This window comes from Xyrauchen texanus, chromosome 33, assembly GCF_025860055.1.
Source record: "Xyrauchen texanus isolate HMW12.3.18 chromosome 33, RBS_HiC_50CHRs, whole genome shotgun sequence".
In the NCBI taxonomy this organism is placed as follows: Eukaryota; Metazoa; Chordata; class Actinopteri; order Cypriniformes; family Catostomidae; genus Xyrauchen; species Xyrauchen texanus.
The window spans coordinates 7,871,757-7,894,358 of record NC_068308.1 but is presented as its reverse complement, the minus strand read 5'-3'; the positions used below and the strand labels follow the sequence as shown (position 1 = coordinate 7,894,358).

Sequence of the window (22,602 nt, the reverse complement as noted above, 5' to 3'; positions counted from 1 at the left end):
ATGCTAGATGAACCTCTATGTTTGTTGATCCAGAGGGCTCCTGGGACTTGCAGTCAGGTAAATGATGGATGGATTGGAACAGAGGGTTTTGCTCACCTCTGTGGCAATGCTCTGACTTGATCCATTGTCCAGAAGGTATTTAACCACGTCAAGGTGATTTTCCTGGGCAGCCATATAGAGTGGCGTGAATCCATTCTGCAGATTTAAAGAGAAGAGAATACTTATAAATGTGTTTCATTCACCACATAGTGTAAACCTGTGTGATTTTTTTTTTTTTTTTTTTTATATATATAAACAAGTTTAAAAAAAATGTTGTTTTGAGATTCATTTTGATGTATGACTAAGTTAAGTTTATGTGATTAGAATAAAACAGAAATGTCTCTTTCAGTAATCTTAACATTAGTGCTGCAAAATACTAATTGTTAAAATGTAATTATTTATTAGACTGATATGTGCAGTTTGATAAACATTTGTTTTGGACATCGAATTTAGGTCAATTGAAATCCAACATATACTGAAACAAATACTATTTTTGTCCCTATACTTACAGAATAAAGACTCTTACCAGTTAAATCTTTTGTGGTTTTGTTTTTATTTATTATCATTTATAATTCAATGGTTTAAATTGCCCCGCAAACATATTTCGTTTTTTTAACTACATGCAATTTATATTGTACCATTTACATTTAAAACAAATTTGTACACAATGTATAGCATTCAATCACTGATGATTTAAAATAATACATATTTTAATAAATGGAAGCAGCATCACACAATTGCAAAAGGTATGAGCAACTGTGTAGGAATGTGTTACAGGCGTATGTTTATCTCAGGATGACTAATTTATATAATTTAATAAGTAATCATTTATTCTGCAAGCGATAGTGTCCAATAACAGGAGTGTAACCGATATATGGTTAGTTTGACCCAAGAGTTGATCTGTTCTTTGTAAAATACAACCGCTTTTATTAAGCAACTGTCTTAATCTCATGTGAGTGTACATCATTTAAAAGAACAAAAAACACTATTCATGTCTTTATGAGTAACAGTTTTTAGTGAGGAAAAGTGCTGAGTGCGTCTTTATGTTTAAGACTCCAACATTCATTTAGTGAGTTTTTCTATTTTAAGCAGTGCAGTATAAGACAGCAGAAGCAGTGTGCACTTGTGACAAGTTCCTGAGATAAAACACGTAACCTCTCTCTATCTCTTACCCATGTGTGTGTTTAATCTACGGTTCCATGAGGGTATTTTCGGTTACAAGTAGTGTTGGGTGTAATGCATTACTAAGTAATTAATTACTGTAATAAAATTACTTTTCTTTGGGAAAAGTAAGGGATTACTTATTTTTTCAGTAATTAAAATAGTTACTTCTGAAGTAATTACGTTAAAATACTGTATAGACTCTAGAACAATTCTATATAAAACAATAGTGAATTTAAAATCTAGATTTAACGTCTAATGTTAAAATACATTTTTTCTAATTTAATACAGCCCCCTTAAATTCTTTGGCCAGTTCATGAATAATTTAAAGTAATGCAATTACTTTTCATACAGAGTAATTAGTACAGTACTCGAATTACACTATAGAAGATGTAATTAGTAGTAATTAACTACTTTTTTAGAGTAACTTACCCAACACTGGTGACAAGACAAAACACACACACATGTGCACTCACAAACACACACACACACACACACACACACACACACACACACACACACACACACACCCTCACAGCAGCTCTAAAATCCAAATAATTTCTAATCAATCTGGAGAAATATGTTTTATTTAAAGCAGCATACCACTGAGAGTCATTTCAGGACAAACTGGCAGTCCCCACTTGGCTTGGTAACATACTCATCCTTGCTGGGCAAAAAAATTTAAAAACAGTAGAAACCCAGACTAAGGTGGTTTGCAGGTTTTAACTGGTCTCAAAGCTTCGTCAAGCTATAGTTTAGCTGGTCAACCAGCTGCTTTTCCAGCCTAAAACCTCTCAAAAATCATCAAACCAGACCAGTCTTATGAGCTTGTCCTGAGAGCACACGTACTGTACATCACCCAGACATCTATTTGATGTGTGTTTACATCTGGAAGACGTTTATTTATTTATTTTAGGCTTTTTGCACATCTGTAATACGTCTATAAGATGTTTCCTCTCGAATGTCATGATATTCAGCAGGTGTCTTTAAGACGTTAATGATTTAGAATGTTTTTAAATCTGATCTTTTTGTGATGTTGAGAAGATGCTAATTCCAATGTGACACTTCAAGATGAAACGCTCTTAAACAGACATATCAGAAATAAAAGTGTGCTATCTGAGTGGTGTCTAGCTAAGACCAGTTTACCAACTTAGGCTGGTCTTAGCTGATTTTTTTTCCCAACTGTCATGTAACAACAAAATAACAATGTCAGTTCCGAAATGTCCCAGAGTGTACTTCATAATGCACACAAGTAAGCATTGCATACACAACCTTGCCACAAGGGGCACTCATACAAGCATTAGCATAAACTAATGAATAAAGAATAATAAGAAAGAAAGAATACAAAAGAATAATCTTCTTCTAAGCCAGGTCAGTTTTCTTTTTCAGGTCAGCTACTGCCATGACAGAGCAACAGTTTGAAGGTAATCTTGCAGAGCATGTAAAATAAAGTTAGTGAACATTTGAACAAGTTTATAGCTAGCTAGCTGAACAATAACACATCCACAGTATGGAGGTCTGTTACCGCCACTGTAACACATTTGTTACTGTCACAATGAACATTTACATTGGGAAAACACACTTCCAATGCATTTGCAAAGCATTTGCATTTTGGCATGTGCGTAAAGTATAAAAGTACTGTACCTGAGACTGGGCGTTGATATTCGCTCCATTAGTCACCAGTTCCTTCACGACATTCACCTGTCCGGCGAGTGATGCTATGTGCAGGGCACTATTTCCTTTCTGGAATCAGAAGAACATAGAGCAGGTCAATGTTGCCACAAACTTCTACACGGTCAGTCAGAACAGCTGTTCAATGTTTTGCTTCCGCTAGCTAAATTATCACCACTATTTCTGTCACTGTCACAGCTTCACTTCAGTGATGGGCTGAGACTAAATAAAAGCCTGGGACCCACGCCAGCATGTCATGACCCACTGAGAATTATTCCCCACTATTTGATACACTTATATAATACAAACTATTGCCTGCTATATTAAGTCATTGATTTTCACTGTGTCTTAAATAGCACAATACATAAAATCGTAACACTTACCAATAAGGTTAGATTTCTTTTTTTTATTATTATATTTATCCCTTTTTCTCCCAATTTGGAATGCCCAATTCCCACAACTTAGAAGGTCCTTGTGGTGGCGTGGATACTCACTTCAATCCGGGTGTCTCAGTTGCCTCCGCTTCTGAGACAGTCAATCACGCATCTTATCACGTGGCTCGTTGTGCACAACACCGCGGAGATTATGCATGTTGAGGCTCATGCAATTCTCCGCGATCCACACACAACTTACCACGCTCCCCATTTAGAGCGAGAACCACACATTTTTAGTGACCATTTATAGTTGCCACCCTGCTGAAACGTCTAGTTTTGAAATCTGTCTGTTCGTGACGCCATAACACATTGCTCATTTGTATTTACACATCCCACAACATGCATCAATGAGTGCAATTCAAGAGATCAGGCCTTCCGTGGCTAACTATTCCTAACATAACACCTAAGGGGACCCATCTGGACTATTTTGGATTATTCTTGAATGTATTCATGCACTAGACAGGCATCTTTGACCACTTGATACATATCTCGTGCCGCTTTTAGACGCGGTGTCAAGTTACAACTCTGAAAGGAAGAAGGAATTCAGCTGCTGCCTGTGTTGCTTTGAGTGCAAACATGTCATGGGCCCATTCTTTCACCCATCTGTGCTATTTTAAATGGTTGGTGTATGTAAACATAGGACGTCTTTAATGATGTTCTTCGACCGTTTCGGTGTGTTTCCTCTGATGTGCACCTCAGTGAGCCTTCAGTATGTATGTGCATAATTTCAGCATTCTTTGGACTATGTATGAGCATTTTTTTCGGCTCATGTCAGCATGGATTGCTTGTGAACAGACGATTCAAGCATTGCAAAAGAACTGTTATTGAAGGAGGGGCAGTTAAAGTAAAACGTTTCATTCATGAATATTACGAATGTCATGATGGTTTGATATTTTATGGTGCTGAGTGTTAACAGTTGTGCTTGAGATGAACAGTTTAATATATTCAGATGCAATGTGTTGGATGTTTTATAATGTCGAGGTTCATTCTCTTCCGTCTAAGTTTGCCTAATTTGAGGGGCTGCATGATGTTAGCCAATCAGAATAGTGGGCGTTAACGTTGAAGTTTTAAGGAGGCGCTTACTCCAAAACAGAGCCTTTCAATCAGGGACAAAAATTATCATATATTACTAAATCAAAACTTTCATAACATTATCAGTGGACCTCAGGGAAGATAATACACTTTAAAAAAACTGCACTTCATGACCCCTTTAAAATAATTGACATCCCTGCTTTAATATAGGATAGCCCTAAAGAAATCTTTATTTGATAATGGTCTGAATGAATGAATAGATCCAGCCCTTGGTAGTGACTCAAAGTCAATCTTTATACATTAGGCGAATTTGACATTGAAGACTTGCTGATGCAGCAGAGTTGTGTCTATGATGTCATGCACAGCAAAGCAACACACTTGACATCTTTAATTCATACGCTCTGTCTTCTACATTGATGCACATATTTTTCAGTTGAGGTGTGGTTTGTCATACAACCCATTCTAGTGAGCAAGGTCTTACCTTTGTTGCAGCACCCACAGCGGCACCAAGTTTTAAAAGCTCAGTCACGACCTCCACATGGCCTTCTTTAGATGCTAGATGAAGAGCGTTCAACCCATTCTGCATCCAGATAAACAGAAGAACCATCCAATGCATTAACTGACTGTGTATTTACATTTAAATGTAATTAGTTTCAGAATTAAGCATGTCAGATAAAGAAGAGGTTCATGATATCTGGATGCTGGACATCTAATCAAAGATAATTTTCATATATTTAATTATGTATTTATTTATATTCCAAATAATGTCCTTTTATCAATCTAGCATGCTCATAATTCATAATCTGCATTATGGTGGAATAAAAATGTTTACCAGCTTCCTATAGGCCAACAGCAATTTTTATGATGCCATATATCAAAGTAAGTGTCAATTTTGCATCAAGGAAGGTTTATGACCTGGTTGCAGATGTTGATGTCGACGCCAGTCTTTATGTAATCAAGGGCTTTCTCAAGGTTTCCAGCCCGGGCTGCTCGTAGGTAACTGGCATTGCTGTCAGTCTGTAAGAGAGAGAAATAACAATCAGATCTTCCTCTTCATAAACTCTGATTGATTGAGAGGAACCAATGCGCTGATACTTCCAACAACAAAGACAAGAAGTTAGTTCTGGGTAAAGAACTTAGGCTACTGTACTGTGTATTGTATCATCAGCATCATAGGTGTTGTATCTTGTGGCAAAGTGAATAACAAAATCAAATCTATAGCAGCTAGCATATTGTATATAAGCAAAAGGTGCTGGTAAATGGGCTCTTTGATCCAAGACATTAGGCAACCAACTGGCTACCACCCTGAACATAACAATGCCCTGGCAATGACTAAAAACATCCTAGTACTGTGGTGGCAAGTTTTGCACAGGCATTGTCAGGATCATATCACCTTTGTCAGTCATGTTTATTGTGGTGGCAGGATCCTGACACTTATGTTCTGTGTCTCTGTGTGAGCGAACATCTTTGGTTGTTTCCCTTCCATGTTCAGAGCGTGGTGTCTGGATCCTAACAGGATTAGGTTCGGTCTTGCTTCTGAGTCGGGATCCAGACACTCATGTCTTGTCTTGAGAACGTGTGGCTTCATGTTCTGTTTAAGTTCTATTGCCATGCACTCATGTCTGGTCTTGTCTTTTGTTGGAGCACATGGCTAATGATGGCTTCATTGCAGATCTTAACAGTTTGTCAGTTTGGCTTTGTGTTTGTCTTGGCATTCCCTGCCTCCACCTCCTTGTTCCTTCATTACTCTTCCTCATTTGGTCTGTATTTATGTAATTAGTTTCACCTGCTCCTCATGTGTCTTGTAAGTTATTTTAATTGTCCATTTTTCAAGTGCTTTGTGATACAGAACTGAACTGCACCTCTTGGCATAGTCAGACTTGTAAATAAAGTCTGAATGTGCACCAAGTTATTGTCAAGACTCCTGCCTACTTCCCTGCCCTCTTCTGTGTGTTTTAATGGGCTAGCTGACATTTGTAAGAACAAATACATGGATAAACAGTAATTCTGTATATAAACTGTCTGTAGATATGTAAAATGAACTTTAATGAACCTAAGAGAGCACATGTTACACCACTCTTTGTCTCTCTCCACTGGCTGCCGGTTCATGCATGTACTAAATTCAAGCCCCTGATGCTGGCATACAAAACAGTCACTGGGTCTGCTCCAGCATACCTAAAAACATTTATGCAGAGCTACGTTCCCACCAGAAGCCTGCGGTCGGCTAAGGAACGTCGCCTTGTCATACCAAAACAAAGAGGCACCAAAACACTTTGACAACAGACTTTCAGTTTCATCATACCACGATGGTGGAATGACCTTCCCATCTCAATCCGTGAAGCTGAGTCACTCTCTATCTTCAAAAAAACGGCTAAAAACACATCTTTTCCAAAAGCACTTAACCGGTACCTTAAAATAAAATAAAAATAAAAATAATTTACAATTCTTGTTGCACTTAAATCTGTTTTGTATACTATTCTGATGATAGTGAAACTTTGTAGTATGTCACTTTTCGTACCACTGTCTCCCTAAGATGATTCGCTTATGTTTTCCTCATTTGTAAGTCGCTTTGGATAAAAGCGTCTGCCAAATGAATAAATGTAAATGTAAATGTAAATGTAAAATAGGATCCGATGAAGAACAGCATGTAAATGTTACAGTTTGGCAATAAATGGAGCTTGAAGCAGTGTTTTGTTAAGATTATGAATCTAGAGTCATTCGCACATGATTACACAGGAAATCATTTTGCTGCTTCTGAATATTCATGTCGAATCATTTTTCCAAATTAAGCGCTATCCCCCATCAGACATTTTTGCATCAATTCAAATGTGATCACCTTTCTCTCTGGTGCTACTGGTAGTGTGTGTCTCAGAGACACTGGTTCTCATCCAATGGAAACATGAAAGTAATCATGTTCACATAAACAATGATGAGCATGATTTCAAGGTTGCATTTTCACAAAAATGTTTAATTTTTACGGAGTCCTTCAACACACTTCTTATTGCATTCTGTTGACATTTCAATAATTTGTAGTTTTTTCCCCACGACTTAAACGTAAACTAAAGAAAGTGAAAGTAGGATAGATCAAGTACAGTTGTAACACTTTTTGCTATACTGCACACATACTGACCAAAGCATGACATTTTATTTTTACATGAAGAATAATCTGTTTACCAACCAATTAAATGTCTAAACATGCATATATTGTTCCTATTTTCCACAAGTAGTCTGTGAAGACAAGGAGCACATTAGTTACAACTGTCTTCATGCTGGGTGCTGTTGTAACACTACCCCGGGACAGTTGCAGGGGTGTAAAGTAATTGAGTAAAAATACTTAAGTCCTTAAGTACAAAAATACTTTTTGGGGATTATTACTTTACTCAAGTGAAATTTAAATGGAATTCTTGTACTTTTACTTAATTACATTTCCAAAGAAAAAACAGTACTTTTTACTCCTTACAATTTTATTTAAACTTGAAAAGTACTCATTAAATTTTTGCAGATAATTTTCTTTCATCTTACTGGACTGAAGCTGCCTTTTCACTGCATCGGACAGATGACAGACCAGAGGTCAGTAGTTTCAAAAAGAGTGTCACACAGCGGCTATGAATTATGAATTTTATTGAATTCATCAATCTGCTCTACAGCGAGGTTTGGTAGCAAACCTCAGAAAAAAATCACAAAACCAACAACATTAATAACTTTCTTCAAAGCTTCATATTTGGATTTTTTTTTATCTTCCTCTATGTCTCAAGGGGCTGGGTGCTCTGACATCACAACTTCTCCCATGCAATGAACATTGCGTGACTGTGGCAATGTTTTTGCAAAATAAAATTGTATAAAAATAAAATTACACGTGAGCTCTATTCCAATCTAAATACATTTAACATTTTGGATACATTTCAGTCTGGCTTCAGACCATTAGACAGCACCGAATCTGCATTGCTGAAGGTCACTAATGGTATTTTTCTCTCCAAAGATTCAGGTTCACCTATTTTTTTAGATCTCATGCCACGTTCAACACTATCGACCATTATATTCTTTTCAATCGTCTTGAGTGTATGGTTGCCATCCAGGGTATGTTTCTCCAATGGTTTTCCTCCTATCTAAAAGATAGCACATTTTCTGTAAACCTAGATAATTTTTCTTCTACGACTGCTCAATTATCATGTGGTGTCCCTCAAGGATCAATTTTAAGACCCTTACTATTTTCCCTGTATTTGCTTCCTCTGAGTTCTATTTTCCAGAAGTACAGCATATATTTACACGGTTATGTGATAAGATGTGATATGCTGATGATTCCCAATTTTATTTCCCTGTGAGGATAGACAAGAAGTGTTCAATTGATAACGTCCTAAATTGCTTCAAAGATATTAAACACTGGCTGGCAAACAATATTTTACAATGAAATGAAAGCAAAACCGAAGTTCTGATCTTAGGTTCATCCATGTCCTCCGTATCTGGCCTGGTTGCCTAGTTAGGTCCTCTGTCGTCATATGTACAAGATCATGTGAGGAGTATTGGAGTTATTTTAGACTCATCATTAATTTTTAATAAGCATATCAGTGCCATTGTTGAGGGTAGCTTTTTCCACCTGAGATCTATAGTTAAAGTAAAAAAACAAATTCCAGCAAAGACATTTCATCAAGGTTAGACTATTGTAACTCATTGTACATGGTCTCTCTCAAACTACGTTATCTCGTCTACAGCTGGTTCAAAATGCAGCAGCCAGGCTCTTAACAGGGTCAAGAAAGAGGGATCAAAATTTCCCCCTGTTTTAGCATCTCGACACTGGCTTCCAATGAAATTTAGGGTTGATTTTTTAATTCTGATTTATGTCTACAAGGCACTCTCTGGTCTTGCGCCCCAATACATCAGTGACCTTCTCCTCCCTTACTCCCCCAATAGAGCGCTCAGTTCTTCTGATCAACTTCTTTTGAGGGTTCTTCATTGTCGCTATAGATCTAAGGGCGATCGTGCCTTTCTGTGGTAGGTCCTAATCTCTGGAACAGTCTCCCTTTCTATGTGCAGTCAGCTTCTTCGTTAGCCATTTTTAAATCTTCTAAAGTGAGAGAAATGGTCTCCCAAACAGATTGGGTTTTAGGGTTAATGTTCTATCAATATTTAAATAAACAAAACCTACCTCCCTACCCTAAACCTTAATCTTAAACCTAACTGACAGCATCATAAAATCAAATGTGAGATGAAAAACACAATTTCTGAAGCAACCAGTTCATTTTGTGGTGCTTTATGACACTTTCAGCTCACGTGTCGACTCGCGTGCTCTCCAGGACTTGTAACCCGGTCCTTTACAAAATGTATTTGGTTATGTAATGCAAACATAACAATGAGTCATGCACTATAGTAAAAGGTGGGTGGGGCCGGGTAGTGATTCCGCACACCCGGCACCTAATCAGGCTAATTAGCCATCGAGAGTGATAAAGGCCGACAGAAGATGGCAGTGCGACAGAGAGAGAGATTTACGGGTAGCTGTCCAACACTGGTGTGTGTGTGTTTGTCTTTTTGGTTCAGTTTCTTATTAAAATATTATTTATATTCTCAAGCCGGTTCTCGCCTGCTCCTTTCTATTAACCCCCTATTAATCCGGGTGTGCGGAATCATGACCCGGCTCCGCCCTGTCACAGAGACGTAAAAAGGTGGCTTAACAAACCAATTGAATTTAACAACATCCTCACACAAGCAAGGAAAAAAGTTACTTTTGACTTTTTTAATACTCAAGTACAATTTAGGCGAAATACTTGGATTTTTAATTGAGTAAAATTTCGACTCAGTATCCATACTTTCACTTAAGCATACATTTCTGAGTACGTTTTACACCCCTGTACAGTTGTAACACGTATATGTAATATATTAAATAAGGCATTAGGCCTAAAGTGAAATGTACTGACACATTTTACACTCTGAGATTGTTTTTAAATATTTCTAATGCTGCATTTGTATCAATTCTAACACATCAGCTGGAACTCCTCACTTGATATTCCTGACCCTGATACGAGGCATCCTGCACAAATACAGACCAACAAAATACACATTTCCAATCATATTTTAAGATGAATCCATCTATCTATCTATCTATCTATCTATCTATCTATCTATCTATCTATCTATCTATCTATCTATCTATCTATCTATCTATCTATCTGTCTGTCTGTCTGTTTGTCTGTCTGTCTGTCTGTCTGTCTTTCTACCAGTTCATTTATTCATATTATTTGTCTTGCATATCTAAGCTTTCTGACAGAAAAGATAAAGCTCTCGGAGCATTTGCTACCATGTTTCTTACAGTGGCTAGTAACACAGTGATACATCTCTCCCCCGCTGACAACCTTGCATGCTTGCATGGTGTTCTCAGTGACCTTGTATTGTGGCATTTCCCAAAATATTAAATATTTTAAGTAGACAAATCAATAATTACAACAAGCAAGCGTCCTTTCATGTTCAGTCAGGCATAATGATTTATTCACATCCTTCAAATTGCCATGCAGAGGATGCTAATGTGAATGTGCACACTGATAATGACGAATGAGAATGGAAATATTCACAGTGTTACAAATATTGCTACTGAACACAGTCTACACTTTATAGAAAAGAAAACAGACCGTAATTACAGCCAGGGGTTTTTTAGTTTCTGATTTTTATTTAGTTTTCATTTCTACTGCATATCATTTTCAATTTGTCCTTTCAATTTAATTTAGTTAAAAGTATCATAAAAAAAAAAAAGAGTCTATACTGGGATTTGCTTTATGTCCCTATCTGCCAGCGTTTGGGATAATACATACAAATGATTAAAAATTGTAGTATTTAGAATCTCGTGATTTGACTGCAAATGCTACATTGTAAACACAGGAAAAGCCCACTGCTGACATTGTTAGGGCCATTTCACAGGGGACATGACAGTTGCAAGTGTCTAGTTCATGCACGTTAAGCTTTTGCACCCAAATCTCCAATGCGTCCGCGTGTGTCTCGCAGAAGCTGCCCCTTAAGATAAAAATATTTGATATTTTCTGGAATAAGAGCCGCGTTGGTCTGTAATTATAATGGAATCTTCAAAAACCAACCATAAGACAACTGACTGAGCACTTGTTGAATTATAGAAACATTGAGGATGATAATATTGAGTCCGGATACATTTAACCGAATTGTCCTTCAAAAGTGTGAGAGAGAAAATAAAAACAGAAAAAAAAAAAGAATTCAGTAAATAAGTTACAAAATCTTTGGCAACAAGGAAGTGCATGTTCTATCAGAAAAGACTTGGGATGATTGAAATGAATACAAATGTTGAGATATTTAGATCATTTGGCGTATGCCCCGTCCTACGGTTCAGAGCTCAGATACTTGCTCGAACCGTCAGCTCCTGCTGGATGGCGATGACGGCAGGGGAGAGGAGCTGACCCCTACGGCAGGACAAGACCTAAACTGGTTGTGATGGGGTGGAGGGGGTGAAAACAACGAGGCATTACAAATGATGAAATGCAGCTGGCAAGCTTTTAAAGCAGAGGCTGGATTGTGATCGAATGAGATGCCTGACTGAATGAAAAGATCCAGAGTCTTCTTGCCAGAATTACCGCTTATGCTCCCATAGACAGTAGCACGTCAGGGAAAATGCTGTCAGGGCGCCATGGTAAGCTCATATTAAGCTGGAAAATGTATATAAACTTCAAATCAAAGGTGTTTTATAAAGATTTTTGTCTTTTAAATGCACATTTTACAAAAACAAAACCTCAAACAACATCAATGAATGACAAAGTCCTATTATAGGAAACAGTAACATTAACAGTATCCGGCAATTTTGTATGATATCCATTAAAATATGAACACGGTAGAATGAGAAGATTGGGTCTTGATATATGTTTCAGTAATAAATAAACTCAGGGCAAGGGGAAATTCAGATACATGGCATACATTAAAATGAAATTAATGTACAAAGGTGTGGTTCATGCCAACAGTGCTGTGTCCAGATATCCAGACATTGAGGGGGAGAGAGATATATATATATAGAGAGAGAGAGAGAGAGAGAGAGAGAGAGAGAGAGAGAGAGAGAGGGTGTGTTTGCTGTTACTGCAGTGCTGTAGTAATGATTGCTGACACACCCAAACACACACACATGAACACACACCAGATCATGCTGTCTGCATCTGAATCCATTCACACGATCCATTCACTCACATCAGTTATGACACACTATAAAGTCTGTGATTTACATGACAAATACAGATCATTTTTGAAATGTCATATTCCAGATTTTTTATACTTTTTGATTATTTTCTAATCTTCGATTTTAAAGAGTCAAAACACAGTTTCCATAACCCTAACCCATAATCACATTATATCATGGATAGATCCAGTCCTGAATGCTTTTTGGTCAATTCAGTGCTCAAGCTGTGCTAAAATACACAATACTTTCAAGCTATGACACCAAAACACTTGCTCAACTAGCTTCCATTACTGTACATTGCTGTACATTCATGAACATGTGAACCAGACTGATCATACAATTTTCTGGGTGAAATGTCCACAGAGTGGTGCCAAAAACAAAACCCCAACACTAAGCCTAATCATCAGTGAAGAAGAAAAAGATTAAGAATGAATATGCAACCACTGATTAAGGCTTCCCATTTTTTATGTGAATGCAATAACTTACTAGTTTCAATGGGACCAGATCTCACGTCTCTGAGTTCACTCACGCAACACACAATCAGTAAGGTAAAGGTAAACAGATTGACTCAATCCAAAAATTTCAGATGGGGGATGTCAGCAGAATGGGGCTGATTTCAGGGTACATGAATATTCAGACCAACATGTTGATTTCCCATGTGATCATGTTACGCAAACACAGGACAGTAAAAATGCAAGCACAAGAAAAGCAGTTTTAACTTTTGCAGCTTACCTACGTTTTCTGAATTCTTACCTTTGAATTTGAATATCGAAATGACATCTGACCAATAGAAGATCTAAATTGACCTCTTAGCTTAAAACAAAGAAATCAAATTTCAAAACTGCATGGTTTGCTGGGTGGCAGTAAATTGGCATAGATAATACATATTAAAATTTGGAATTAATTATTATTTGTTATTTATAATTTACTACAAAAAAAGGGCTAGAGCGTGACATCATATCATGATGGCTGTATTCACTATGTGGTCCATGCTTAAAAGTGTACTCAGTAATTTTTCTTCATTAAGACATGAAACATTTTAACTCATAAAGACATGAATTGTAATTTTGCAATAAATGTAGGAAATCATGAGCACTCACATTAAAATGAAGACTCCAGTCACATCAGTAAGCTTATAAAATCAGTTTTATTCTACATGGAGAGGGTCCACACATGGAGGCTGCCATGTTAGAATCACACGACCTGCTGAATACTACCCACTTAATCTCAGTAACCGTCCTGTTATTTGACAATTTTACTCATTGATTAAAGTAATCATGGCTGACTGTGTATACTACATTTCTAGAATGGCATCTGAAACTGAAATAATTTATTTTAAATTATGTTGCATCCAAGCCGGTATGTGTCAGTGTAATTCCAAGTATGTTTACATTCACATTAAAAGTTTGATTCCATGTCGGACTAAAACAATCATTTGTATTTTTAAAATGTCATGCAAACATTTTAGTCAAGCTAAAATTGTAACAAACCCTTTTTTGTAAAAGACAATGAGATAATGCGATTGTAGCTCGGCTTCGTCTAGAATAGCCTATATTAGAGGTCGATATTAATAGTATACTATTGGTACCGATAGTTGCTTTAGGAACGGTTTTCGGCAAAATTCAGCAATGATAGTTTTCTAATAGCTTCTTCTTAACATTCAATACATCGATTTAAAAAACTGTCAGCTGATTGATTTGTTTTTGGCCTTTTACCACCTTATTTATCGCTATCAGCAAAATGAAATGTCGGTTGACCTCTAGCATGTATACACATTAATCAGAACATATTTGACCTTGGCGCTGTGTGCATGCTCTGAAAGATTTTAACCCGCCATGTCTGTCGTCCTCCCATCAAATATTACACATTGTGCTATATACTGTATACTTGGACAGACCGATGGAGACTTTAGCTCAACTGCACACAAAATATAACGCTGTAGTTAGATTATAACTGTAAATGTCAAAATACTAAGTGTGGTGCTATCAAAACATTGTTCTCACCAGCCCAACACAGCAACAAGAGCTAAACCAATTGCCTGAGTTTGGGGTGGGACTATCTGTTTGTTCGACTAATGGTATATAGGGCACAGGTCTGAGGAACCTTTTCAGAAAAAAGACATGATCAATTATTTAATGCAACTCCATTTGGTGATGCTAGTGATGCAGAAATTACACGATTCAGCTTAAAATGAACCATTAAATTAATCTTTGGAGGCGGTATATGAAATACACCCAAACAAACTACAGATGATGGTGTAAATAATTAAGTCAGGTTAATCAGTCATCAATCCATAAACCTCCTTCCATCGTTCTCTGCTTCTGGCTATATCCTAGTCTCTCTTCTATGTCATAATAGAAATGCCATCTTCTCTTGATGCAGTGTAGGCTCAACCTCTGCAGTGTGTGGGAGTTCCCTTTGAACATCTCTCTCTCTCTCTCTCTCTCTCTCTCTCTCTTTTTTTCTCTGTAAGGGATTATATAGTGTGTTCTGGAAGTGTGTAAACACACCACACACATCTTGTGTCTTTTTCTTAATTTCTCCCCTAGAGGGAGATTTAACTATCCGTGTCATATAGTATTTTGTGATGCTTACATAAAAACAGGTACAAAATGATTCATTCAATATCATGACAGGGTATGGTTATCACAGTCTCATGCATAGATTTTGAAAACAAGATTGTTCTTGGAGAAAACGTGAAAGGCGATCAATGCACCACTTCAAACGTGAAAGAGAAAAGCGATTCAGAGCTGCACAGTCAAAGGCTGAACCATGTGCCTCTGATGAACTGCAGAGATGTGCTGGTGGTTGACAGACAAGCTCAGATTTTCAGAGCGAGGCTTTGGCATTATCGAGTATGCCTTGCCCTTTGCAAGCAATAGAGTCAGATGAGTGCACCATGCAGTCAATGTTTCACATACATACATGCTATTTGTCTTTATAATGGCACTCGCCTTCAGGGATGGTCAGTTCTGAGTGTTCTGTTTTAAACCGCAGAGAAAAGCTGTGAATTGACACTGCACACACATACTGTAGTGTATACACACTATCACAACATACTCAAATAACAGCATACACATGAAGAGAGCTGAGTGTGTGTGTTTTATCTGTCCTCACAGATCACACTCTTCAGTGTGGAGTGCAGATAGTGTGTGACTGCAGAATTAAGCAGCAATCTGTGTCACGCTTTATGACGATAACGCCTTATTATCACCTTCTCAATATCTCAAAACAAGCATTGAGCATGAACCTAAACTGTAGGTATGCTTCTGTCCAAACAGAAAAATCCTCTTTTAAACTGATATCTCATTTTAATCTTAATTTAAAAAAGTTTAAAGGTATATATATATATTTTTTTTACCTATTGCAGTTTAATGTGCACCGTCAACTATTAGTAAGTCATTTGTACTGTAGGTTGACTTAACAAAAGTGCATGACCACACCAACACAGCAACAATGACTCGCCAATGGTGTGAGATTGGCTTGTTTGGCCGAACAAAGGAAGTCAGTCAATTTTGTTTGTTTAGCGCTAAAAAATAATAAAGTCAGGGGGAGTATTTGGGGAAACCTGTTCGAAAACAATCATTATTTTTGCAATTCCATTTGATGCCACAATTGGGGCAGAAATGATATACTTCGTTTCTGAGATGTTTCTTTTTAAGTAAAAAAATGTTTTATGCTAAACATTCACAGCCTATTTGACAAGGTGACATACTTTAGTGTGAAATGGGATATACAATGAGAAAAAATAAAATATAAAATAGACCGGGACTTGGTTTCATCCATCGAGGAATTGGAAAAGTTTCATATTTTGGCGTTTCGAACTGGAATGGAACCAGACCTGAATATGAGTTTGTTTTTTGTTGTGGACTACTCTAGGAAAGATATAATGAATGTAAAGGCATGCGATTGCAAAAAAATAAATAAGAAAATGGCGGAAAATATGTACAATCTACAGTCTAAGTAAAACAGAGAAAGCTCCATCTCAGAGTATTACATAGTCATAACTAAGCAAACAAAGAGAATCGTGGATATCTGCTTTACTTTCTGCTACAGTACATGCCTCAAACAAAACTCTGAATAGACCAATCCCAATGTTTACAAAAATTCCAGTGCGTGTACAGTAAGTGGTGGCAGAAAGCCAGCAAACTGTTGTGCTAGATTTGACAGATTAGACGAATAAACGAAAGTACGACACAAAATCATCATAAATACACAAATATTCATAGCTACATGATTTTTATAATGATATGAGTTAATAACATACCATAATGTTCACTATAAATGTTTGCTGCAAAGCCATGAGTTGAAATGATCTCTTCAGTCCAGTCAGTTCTGTTGATGGCTTGAAGCCATAGCCGTCTACAAGAGGCCTCAAAATAATTTTTCTACAATCCAATAAAAGTTTAATGTTTGTGCACATTTTCTACCAACACTTCTGTGTGTGGCATAAATGGTGACGTTGCCAGAGGATTGGTCTATATCTTTAAAAGATTTGATGTCACTAACCAGGCAAACATGGTCAAATCTGGTGATTATTTTGTCCTCAAAAGCGCTCATTGTCTCAACGCATAACCTTGTGAACATGATTCTGTTTCCAGGCGGACTGATAAAAGTCATGTGTGCTTCAACTCTACAAAGTCACAATTCCATGTTAAATGATCTTGAACAAAGCCATACTGTAAATGATATGTGGAAATTATTATGCAAGCCAAACCTTGAGAGAACAGACCACAAAAAGAGTACATTCTATAACATGCCACAAGTAAGCTCATCTTCCATTTGCAGAATCGGCCATACAATTGGGTTCATGCTCAAACAGATCACAATCAGCAGCTCCCATTGAGATACATTCAGTTACATTTACACTAACATTCCAAGGTTTAGACACACCTACAGTACTCAATCTTCATTATTAGCCTACTGTTTTCCACATTTTGTTTAATAAAAAATTAATTTTTGCACAGAAAATCATACAAACCGTATGCAAAATTAAGAACAGAAATATAAATTCAGTCAAGGTTGTCCAAACTTTTAACTGTTGGTGACTATAAATCTAAATTAAAAGCTTTCAATCATATCTACTGCCTTCCAGTTATGTTCAAAAGCTGAAACCGGACCCCACTCGAGCAATGCACCACTATAGTCCTGACATGACCTGTAAACACCACACCATCTGGATTCGTCTAAACCACCCTTTGACCATCTCACTCATTATCGCCAAGCCATAATAACCCCAACACCCTTCAAACAATCTTCTTATTTGATTGAAAGTGGCACTTACTGATTCTAGATTAATTTCATTCTCCATTGCCATTTTTGCCCTGCAATCCTGAAATGATCCTGGTAATCAATGAGCTAGAGTTTGGACCGGACACTCCAGAGGTGCATTAAAGGTACATTAAAGCAAAAAACACATGCCATTTTTAACCTTCAGCTACTATGACTATACAAAGAGAAACATAGTACAGTCCTGGTTGCAGTCCAGAGGCATTACTCTACTCTACATATGCACAAATCCTCTTTATCACTGATACGGATGTTAGCACCGTTAGCCTACTCCCCTTCCCAGCTGTCCATTTCTCCTCCAACCAGCTCTGCATACTTGCTCTGATGGGATGGCTTTGTCGGTTCCTCACTTACCATATTTGTAGGCACTAGTGGTCTCTCTTCTGGTAGAGTGTAATCATGATCTGATGGTCTAAAATAGGAGCGGGCCCCTCTGTGTGGCAGGCCTCCCCGACTGGAATCTGTCCTCCACGAGTCATAGTGTTATCCTGCTTATCAGCTCTTTTACACCCCCCTCCACCCCCTTGTGCTGCACAAATATCCCGGCACGGGTGGCCCGATTCAGCACAACTCAGCCAGCCACTACTGTTAGGAGTCAGTCAGCCATGCTGGAGTTCAGCCGCCCAGCTTAAGGGGGATTTGGGGGGCATTTCACCAGGTATTATGAGCAGTCAGGATGTTGCGCTGTGTTGCCCAGATCCCGGGCTCTGCCAATCAGCACCTTAGTGCCTCTGGACCAGACCAGACTAGTTTGACTCTGTGATTTCTCTCTCTCTCTCTCACTCACTTGCTCTTGGAGGTTGCAGCAGTCTATGCCCGCATCAGCAACATTACACCACCACCATCATCGCAACCAGTCTCAGTCACCAATCTCATTAATTAAATCAATGCTGCTGACAATAATTCATTGTAGATATTAAAATAACCTCATCTGCTCATTCCAAGTTGAAATAGAAAGTGATTTGAGCTAGAGGGACTGGACATTATATTGTGAATTGCAGGTGGTTGTGGGGGGGGTTACTTATGACCAAAATCGAATGAGTATGTGTCATTTTATATTACAGTAAATGGCTATATCACACTTTAGGAATTGTTTAGACATTCAACTAAATGTTTTATATATTAAGCTGAAGTTTGTTATTTCTGTGCCACCAAACTGAACAGAAAAATAGTTGTTTTCGAACAGGCTTCCAGAACACTCCTCCCACCTGCTATTGGTCAGACCAACAGATAGTCCAACCCCATACTCTCACCACTGGTTGAGACAATATTGCTGCATCAGGTCTTGTTGGAATACTTAAAGAGAGCCACAATGTTTACACCTTTTTGGGAAATCAACCTACAAATGTCTTTAATTCATAAATAACATAAAGCAGTCCTGTCCACTGATAACCCATCAAATATATTTAGTATAGCAAAATCTTTACCAGTTGACACTTTTCTACCATTACCATGCAGTACCATGTAAATAACATTGTATAAGAATATCCTAACCATGAGTACCATGATAAATATCAGTGTACCATTTAATACCATTCCTGTACCATGGTACCACCACAGTACTATTGTAAGGGCTGTATTACTGTCATGGGTTGTATGAACAACTTGGGAAATATCAAATCATATGACGTATATAACAAAAGTAAACCAACAGACCAACAGTTAAGGTGGCAATATATTTGTAGCCAAACAAAGAAAAAAGAAAAAACAGGTGTGATGTAATTTTGAATAAAATCTGACCAAAATAAAGGTGTTTCTGAGGTTGTTGTAGTGGTTTGAAACAGCTCGCCAGCGCAAACTTTCCGAAAAATGTTGTAACAGCTCTGGCACCTCCATTGGTCCATGTCATTGGTGGGTGTGACCGGGTGCTCCACCTACTTTGACAACACCTTTTTTCGGTTGATTTCTACACTCAGTCGAGACCAGTCAACATGAACACATTTAAAAGTAGCTGAGCCAGTGCAAATTTAGCTACATCTGGATGATTGTTTAGGTAGAGACATTTTCCAAGAACATAGCAAATTTTTTAATCTCATCATTAAGCCCACAAAAGTCTATAAAATACTTTAATAGTAACATGTGCATATTATGGCCATGTATGGCATGTTAGCATTAGCATTAGTGCTATGAATGTAGAATATAAACATGACAAATTACACATTATTTACTGTACATATATATATATTACTCTAAATCATTGTTGAGTGGTAAAAAGAGTATATTTTAGTATCTTATAGAATGAGGCATGTAGTAATTGATAACACATTTTAATGTCACATTTGGTTAATGATTCTTTTAAAAGAATAACGTACATCTCGGATTTGAATGTTTCTCAAAATGCTTGTCAATAGTAAATAGTATACCGTTGCTCAGCTTTTTCGACCTTCTTTCTAGCTCTGAGTGAAAAATGAAGAAGAATTTTCCTCTGAGTGTATCGTAGCATCAAAATTTAAACAATTGAATTAATTTTAGACTTAATATTTTCAATAAACTGGGGTAGAACAATAGTGACAGAACCACGCGAAGCTGTTCTTATTGGTCAATAGCTCACAAACCTGCCACCAGTGTCCTCCCTCCAATCCAATCCACTCTCATATGCTCATGTTTTTGTTTTCAGAACACTGACCTAAAAAAACACGGGATTAAATTTATTGGGACACAAGTTGAAGATATGTACATTTATGTCTTCTCAGTAGTACAGTGTTGCCATAGCAACCGATCCCTTATTGCAGGGAATGTGAACCCTGAAATTGAGTTTGCCGTTGCACAAAAACACATACACATGGCATTAGGGTTGGGCGATGTCCCCTAAATTGGCAGTTGACGATGTTGACAGTAAAACATCGCGATGGACGATGATATCGTCGGTGGGGTGGGGCGGGGTTATATAATTTCATATAATTTTCAAAAATTATATGACAAATTATAATTTCGTTATTTTACTAACCCAACTAATGACTCGTCGGCATTTTATCAGTAGGTTGCACGACACGCGAAGCATTTTTTTTTAGCTTTCACTTAAGAAGAGTTGTGCACTTTTAAGCACTTTTTATTTTAATATATCTCTTTACATAAATACTATTTTCCACTTAAAAACTATAATTTCGTTATTTTACTATCCCAACTGACTCATCCAGCTTTCCAATAGGTTGCACGTAAGGGGAAAAATATTTCTTCCACTTAAGAAGAGTTGTGCACTTTTAAGCACTTTTTATTTTAATATATCTCTTTACATAGATATTTTTTTCTACTGAAAAACTATAATTTCGTTATTTTACTAGCCCAACTAATTAGTAGCCTACTCATCCGGGCTTTTTAATATATTAGCTCTAAGAAAAAAAGTCGTCTTTGGGCAGCCTTCTTGCGAAGAGAGCAGCCACAGCCACGCTCACTGATGAGCAAAAGGTCGAGGCAGAAATGACCATGTACCTGCAGGAAATGGCCATTGATGGGGAAGAGGACCCGCTGACTTGGTGGAAAACGAACGACAAAAGGTTTCCGTTCATGGCAAGAGTAGCACGGAAATATCTGTGCATATGTGCTACCAGTACTCCATCAGAGCGGGTCTTCAGCACAGCGGGTAGTGTAGTTACTCCAATCCGCTTATTAAAACCAGATAAAGTGAATATGTTGGTATTTCTGACCAGAAACATCGAAATTTAAACATGGTCTATGGTGAAAGATATTAGACTTCTTTACGCATTTTTCACCATCCGTTGCGGAGCTATACGATTTTGCATATTATTTTTTAAACGTTCATTTGTGTAGTTCATATGACCACTTTACAATATTTCAATAACATAATTTATTTTGTAGCCTGTGCTGAAGTTAATTGTGCTGCTAATTATAAGTGAAATGTTAATGCCGAGTTTCGGTCTGAGTGTTGTTCCAGTTTTCTTGTTTTATCTGTTGTTCTTCTATGTTTTAATAAATGTGTGTTATTCATATTCAACTTGTTTCTTTCATTTGATTTGACATTATGGATTTATGGCCAAGGAAATTTTTCTTTAAATGTATTAACCAGACAAAAGTTATTTGACGTTCGCTGGTCTGGGTTTATCTTAAACTGCCGCTTCAGTGTATACAAGAGCTATGTGACAATGAGCAAGATTTTCTGAGACACTACAACTACTAATAATTAATTAATAAAGGCTATTTTCTTGTAGCCTACAACATAAAATATTTGAATCTAAATGTACAGTGTAAGACATGTAAAAAAAGACAAGAAGCTAACAATGTCAAGATCAATATTTGTGTAGCCTGCCTGACACGGTATTTTCACAGACTAACACGTCACAAATCTGGCATATACTACAGTATTTAAAATAGCATATATGCATTAGCTATATTCTCAATTTAATTTACAGAGCAATCCCTGCAAAGTTTTTAGGTTAACTATAGAAGAGACTAGGATTAGTGAGTCACACTAGCAAGACTCGCAAAAGGGGGCGTGGCATCACGATGGTGGCTCTACATCGTGATGTTGGTCAGCCATCACGATGGACGATGATATCGTCCATCGGCACAACCCTACATGGCATGAGGGGATGTGATTTGTCATACAAGCTAAATCCTCAATATTCTGGGGCCTCCATGAAAATTCTAAATAAAATAAAAAGATCAAAATTTAAGTCTGACAATATTCCCATCAGCCAAAGCTCTAAAAATGTATTCACATCTTTGCCAGATTGAAAAAGACATGTCAATGTGTCTCATCAGGTCGAATCTTTTGTCTACTAAAATCAGTCTGAGCTTTTTCAAACTGCATCCCTTGTGGCCAAAGTTAGAACTACAGTTGAAGTC

The 22,602-nt window shown here is 37.3% G+C and overlaps 1 protein-coding gene across 4 annotated transcripts in view; it reads right to left on the bottom strand.

Annotated features, from left to right (window-relative positions):
• The window catches only part of LOC127626586 (ankyrin-3-like), a 209,010-nt gene that overhangs the window by 107,705 nt on the left and 78,703 nt on the right, over positions 1-22,602 (bottom strand). For 3 of the 4 annotated variants that reach the window (XM_052102480.1, XM_052102483.1, XM_052102481.1), the window contains exons 2-5: positions 5,253-5,354; positions 4,819-4,917; positions 2,845-2,943; positions 97-195 (exon numbers count right to left, since the gene is read on the bottom strand). In XM_052102480.1, coding sequence (XP_051958440.1) covers positions 97-195; positions 2,845-2,943; positions 4,819-4,917; positions 5,253-5,354 — 399 coding nt within the window. Of the gene's footprint in view, positions 1-96; positions 196-2,844; positions 2,944-4,818; positions 4,918-5,252; positions 5,355-17,794; positions 17,982-22,602 lie in introns of those variants that run through there. The other variant, XM_052102482.1, reaches the window with a different exon arrangement.